The sequence below is a fragment of the Mandrillus leucophaeus genome, unplaced genomic scaffold (assembly GCF_000951045.1).
Source record: "Mandrillus leucophaeus isolate KB7577 unplaced genomic scaffold, Mleu.le_1.0 Scaffold6, whole genome shotgun sequence".
Classification (NCBI taxonomy): domain Eukaryota; kingdom Metazoa; phylum Chordata; class Mammalia; order Primates; family Cercopithecidae; genus Mandrillus; species Mandrillus leucophaeus.
The window spans coordinates 1,671,339-1,676,820 of NW_012106474.1; the positions used below are offsets into that span (position 1 = coordinate 1,671,339).

At 45.7% G+C, this 5,482-nt stretch overlaps 1 protein-coding gene across 1 annotated transcript in view; it reads left to right on the forward strand.

The window, feature by feature from the left end:
* TCTE3 (t-complex-associated-testis-expressed 3) overlaps nt 1–5,482 on the forward strand; it is a 16,884-nt gene that overhangs the window by 8,697 nt on the left and 2,705 nt on the right. The window contains exons 2-3 of the mRNA XM_011999601.1: nt 3,796–4,002; nt 4,832–4,990. Of these exons, the coding sequence (XP_011854991.1) occupies nt 3,796–4,002; nt 4,832–4,990 (366 nt within the window). The remainder of the gene's footprint in view (nt 1–3,795; nt 4,003–4,831; nt 4,991–5,482) is intronic.

Consider the following 5,482-nt stretch of genomic DNA (forward strand, 5'->3'; position numbering starts at 1 on the left):
ACAGGCATGAGCCACCATGCCCACCCTGGGGAGTCGGAGGTTGCAGTGAGCTATGATCGTGCCACTGTACTCCAGCCTGGGTAGCACAGCGAGATCCTGTCTCCAAAGAAAGAAAAAAAAAAAAAAAATTAAGGAAGGGCACTTCAGGCAGAGAGGTGGGTTTGTGCAAAGGCCCTGGGGTAGGAAGTAATTTTCTTGTTGGAGGAGGTGAGGAGGCCGATGTAACTGGAGCAGAGTGAGGGAGGAGCGGGGAGATGGGTTAGAGAGATGGGCCAAGCTGAGATCACATGGGGGACTTGCAAGCTGCTGCAAGGAGGTGGCTTTTATTCTGAGAGCAATAGGGAGCCACGGAGAGTGTGTGAGCAGGGGAGGAACATGATTTACGATTTTGAGACATCTCCTGTGGCTGCAATGGGGAAGAGGCCAGGCAATATCAAGGTAAGAGCTGGTGGGGTCAGGGCCGGGGCAGGGCCACAGGGTGGGGAGGAGAGGTTGGATTTGTTTGTTTTGAAGCCTGAGAGGACTGGAGCTGCCGATGAGCTTGTGGAGGAAGGGAGGGAGGAGTCGCAGACGCTGCCCGGATCTTGAACGCATCACAGGGTGGTTGGTAGAGCTGTTGCCCGACACAGGAAGACTTGAAGAGATGTGGTGGAAAACCATGAATCCCACCTTGGCCATGTTGTTGCTGAGGTGTCTGGTCTGGGCTGGCCGGGCTCCAGATGGAACCGTGGACCTTGTGGGCAAAGAGTGGCCTGTGACTTCCAGGCCTGGGCTGTGTCCATTGCAGGGAGGTGGGCAGGGGGCTCTGGCTGAGCCCTTGACCCCCATCCTTTGTGCAAACAAGCGGGGTGGGGTGAGGGGACCCCATGTTTTCCCCATCCTGGGTCCTTTTGTTCCAGTTGGAAACCACGACCAATTTGAAAAGTCCAGATGTGGAGTTGGACCCAGCGCTGGGACCGTGCGGTCTGGGGAGGCCAGTGGCCCAGCATCCAACAGGTCAGGCCTCCATGTGGCCTCGCTGGCTGTGGCCTGGCTGGGGCTGGGGGGCAGAACGGCTTTGGTTTCGAGTGTCTGGCTGAAACTGCAAAGGTTAAAAAAATAATCACCAGCACCAAGGCGTTGTCCCTTCAAGACGTCAATCCCAGCACCAGGCGGAAAAAACAGGCCCTGGGGCCCCTGCCAGCCCACAGGCCTGAGACCTGTGGAGTGGCCGGATCAGAAGTCCACAGAGCAGGGTCCCCGCATCTCTCCGGGCACAAGGGGAGACTCAGTTTCCCGTCTGGAACACAGGACATTGCTGTACAATCGCATCCACATTCAAGGTCAAGTGCAGCATCTACCTGCATGCCAAGCCCTGGCCCAAGCGGTCGGGTCCCATGAGGCGAGTCAAGGTTGGCCCCACTCTGTAGGGCTCCCAGGCCAGAGACGGGGTTTCCCCATGCTGGTTAGGCTGGTCTTGAACTCCTGACCTCAAGCGATCCGCCCACCTCAGCCTCCCAAAGTGCTGGGATTATGGGTGTAAGCCATCACGCCCAGCCCCTTCCTTCATATTTACATAATACCCTTCTGTGACCCAGGACTTGGCTTAAATGTCAACATCTCAGAAGATCTTTCCCAACCCATGGGCAAAAATACCTACATCCAGGTATTTCTTTCAAAAACTCACTCTCGGAAATTATCTTCTCGGCTACATTTTCAAGAGGTTGGGAACGTAGTTTATCCCCAGTTCATGACATTGTGCCTGGCATATACTAGGTGAGATTGTCTCCTTGGGGACAAAGGAGGATGCTGGCCATCACAACAAAGTTTCACAAACATATACCCTCTGAGAGCCCCAGACCTCCCCCAGCAATGCCCCAGGATTTACAACCAGAACTTTATGTATGTATGTATGTATGTATGTATTTTTGAGACGGAGTCTCGTTCTGTCGCGCAGGCTGAAGTGCAGTGGTGCAATCCCGGCTCACTGCAGCCTCAACACCCTGGGCTTGGGTGTTCCTCAGCCTCTCGAGTAGCTGGGACCACATTACCCTGGTAGACATTACCCTGTCCAGCTAATTTTTGTATTTTTGTAGAGACAAGGTCTTGCTATGTTGCCCAGGCTGGTCTCAAACTCCTGGGCTCAAGTGATCCAACCACCTTGGCCTCTCTGTAAGTGCTAGGATTACAGGTGTGAGGCACCACACCCGGCCTACAACCCAGAACTTCGCCCTCAATAAATGGCAGGGTACCGAGCCAGGGTACCGAGAGCCTCCCTCCCAGACCTGGGAACTCCATGGACTCAACATGCGTGGTAGACACATCTCAAAGCAGTTTTATGTGAATTCCTGAGGAGAGCTGTCTCCAGCAGGCCAGGCCACCCGCTGTCCTCACCACCACGGGGCTGGGGAGGTCCATCCGTCCACAGGAGCCTCCCAGACCCAGATAATGTGCTGACAGCTGCCTGGCCCTTCCTGGGCCTCGAGGCCTCCCCACAGCATAGCCTGGTCACAGTGGCACACTGGTCACAGTGGCACACATCTGTAGTCCCAGCACTTTGGGAGGCCATGGTGGGAGGATCTCTTAAGACTAGAAGTTCAAGACCAGCCTGGGCAACATGGTGAAACCCCGTCTCTACTAAAATACAAAAGAAATTAGCCAGGTGTGGCAGCGTGTGCCTGTAGTCCCAGCTACTTGGGAGGCTGAGGCAGGAGAATTGCTTGAACCCAGTAGGCAAAGATTACAGTGAGCTGAGATTGTGCCACTGCATGCCAGCCTGGGTGACAGAGCGAGACTCCTCTTAAAAAAAAAAAAAAAAAAAAATTAGTTAGTCATGGTGGCATGTGCCTGTAGTCCCAGCTACTCAGGAGGCTGAGGCAGGAGAATCGCTTGAACTTAGGAGGCAGAGGTTGCAGTGAGCCAAGATCATGCCACTGTACTCCAGTCTGGGCGACAGAGCAATACTCTGTTTCAAAACAACAACAACAACAAAGTGCACAGCAAACATCATACTCGATGGGGAAAGACTGAAAGCTTTTCCTGTAATATTAGTAACAAAGCAAGGATGTCCACTTTTGCCACTTCTTTTCAACATAGAATTGGAAGTTCTAGCCAAGCAATTAGGCAAGAAAAAGAAATTCCTGGCTATTAATAAAATGAAGCTCACTGCTTTAATTTAAGAGGCTAGAGCATTTATCTGGGACATATTGGATACTATGCAAATATTTCATTAATGCATATTGGATGTCACAGAATGAATGTTTCATGTCAAAAGCATGAACTGATAAATATCGAATCAATGCTCTTTTGGTATCTTTTCAGCTTAAGACTTATGAATGTGCTACCTAAATAATTATATTATTTAAAAATGAGTAAATGAAGTAAAATAAAATTTTAAGACAATGAAGGATAATATTTTCATAATCTCAGGGTAGGGAGGAAGAAAGGTTTTCCCTGTATCTCCATCCCATAGCCACTCAGTTGCTTTCCCTGGAGGCCACTCTTGTTTCTAGTTCCTGTGGATCATCCATGGATATTCTAAATATATGCATGCAATTTGTGTGTATATGTTTGTGAGTATAGATAAAAGGATAAATAGTATTCCTTTTTTTTTTTTTTTTTTTTTTGCCAAATTGATAGCCAGGAGCAAATCTAGGATTTAGCAACCACATTATTGTAGAAGTCTGTTTAACAAATTTCCAAGCTTTGTGTGAGCCCTGTCCCATTGTACAGGGTTTTTTAATCTGAAAAATCATTTTACAATTTAAAAAGTAATCTTTCTCCCTTTCTCTCTTCCCCTCTCTCTTTCTCCTCCAGTATGCACAGATTTTAAGAGAAAGACTGAGAGAGTCAGTTCACGATGTTCAGTATGTAGAGCCTCCTTTTGATGACTCAATTGCTGATATAGGTAAAGAATGGAAGAGTGCCCTGGCAAAATTAAAGTTTGCTAATTCATATAGAATGGAGCCACTGAAGAAATTCCAAGCTCATTCAGTACAAACTAAAATCCAGCAGATACTAACAGTAGGTTGATAAATATATATGATAGCAGTATTGTATGAGAGTTCTACAGAGAAACAGAGAATATATATACAAAGAAATTCATTCCAGGAATTGGCTCATGCAGTTGTCACTAGAACCAGAAGGCATTGTGTGTCATTGGTGCAGGCACAACAAGTCAGTTAATCAGAGATGTGTAGTCTGTCTGCTAGGTGTTGTCCAGTTCTGCTCCTGGTTTGTAAAAAAGAGTAATGCTTTATAGCCCACAAGCCATGTCCATTTCCTTCAAGTTATACATTAATTTATTAATAAACATGGTTAGAAATCTTTGAGTTCACTTTCCTGGAGGCCAGAGAAAAATCAGTGGAGTGAGAGGCTACAGAGGAGGGTTGGAAAGAAGTAGTTTTAATGTGAGCCCACTGAGCAGGGCAGTGACATGGTACAGGTTCTGAGTCCAAGTAATCTTCACTATAAGAAAACCAAAATCTGAATTTTAATACATGTATAAATTTTAAAAGGTTTCTTTCCTTTACCTAAGAATTTCTAGAAGTCTTCTTTGGAAAATCTCCTGTGTCTTTCTATTAACTGTTTGGCAGAGTAGTCTAGTAAATTACAACTTATAGCTTGTGTCGATAATGAAAAGTAATTGAATATAATTTGAAAACCCCAATAAATATTCCTCAAAATTGTTACAGAAATAGGTAAGCATAAAATGTATTTAATATTATTTAGTTAGGAATATATTTATTTTTAAACAGTTATATATATTATTTAGATATGTTTTCTACTTGAATTTTTATATAGGAAATATTTGGTTCGAAAATAAAAGTATTTTTCTTAAATTTTCTTAAAGGAAAGTCTTAAAGATGTCAAATATGATGATAAAGTATTCTCTCACTTGTCACTTGAATTGGCAGACCGCATACTGTTAGCAGTCAAAGAATTTGGGTACCACCGTTATAAGTTCATTATAAAAGTATTATTTATTCAAAAGACTGGCCAAGCAATAAATGTAAGTACCCCATTGATACAGGATCTAGCAATTAGAACTATAAGGCATCTCCTCTCTAGTGATTTGATTTTTATTGTGATGACTCAAGGGCACTCCATAGATTCTGAGGTACCTTTCAAAAGAAAGTATCATGTTGTTAAATGTATTTATTTCACTGTCAATTATTTGAGAAGTACAAACCAGCGGGTTCATTGGCTCATGCCTGTAATCCCAGCACTTTGGGAGGCTGAGGCGGGTGGATCACCTGAGATCAGGAGTTTCAGACCAGCCTGGCCAACATGGTGAAACCCCATCTCTACGAAAAATACAAAAAGTAGCTGGGCATGATGGTGGGCCCCTGTATTCCCAGCTACTCGGGAAGATAAGGCAGGAGACTCTCTTGAAACTGGGAGGCGGAGGTTGTAGTGGGCCGACATGGCTGTACTGCACTCCAGCCTGGGCAATAGAGCAAGACTCCATCAAGAAAGAAAGAAAGAAAGAAAGAAAGAAAGA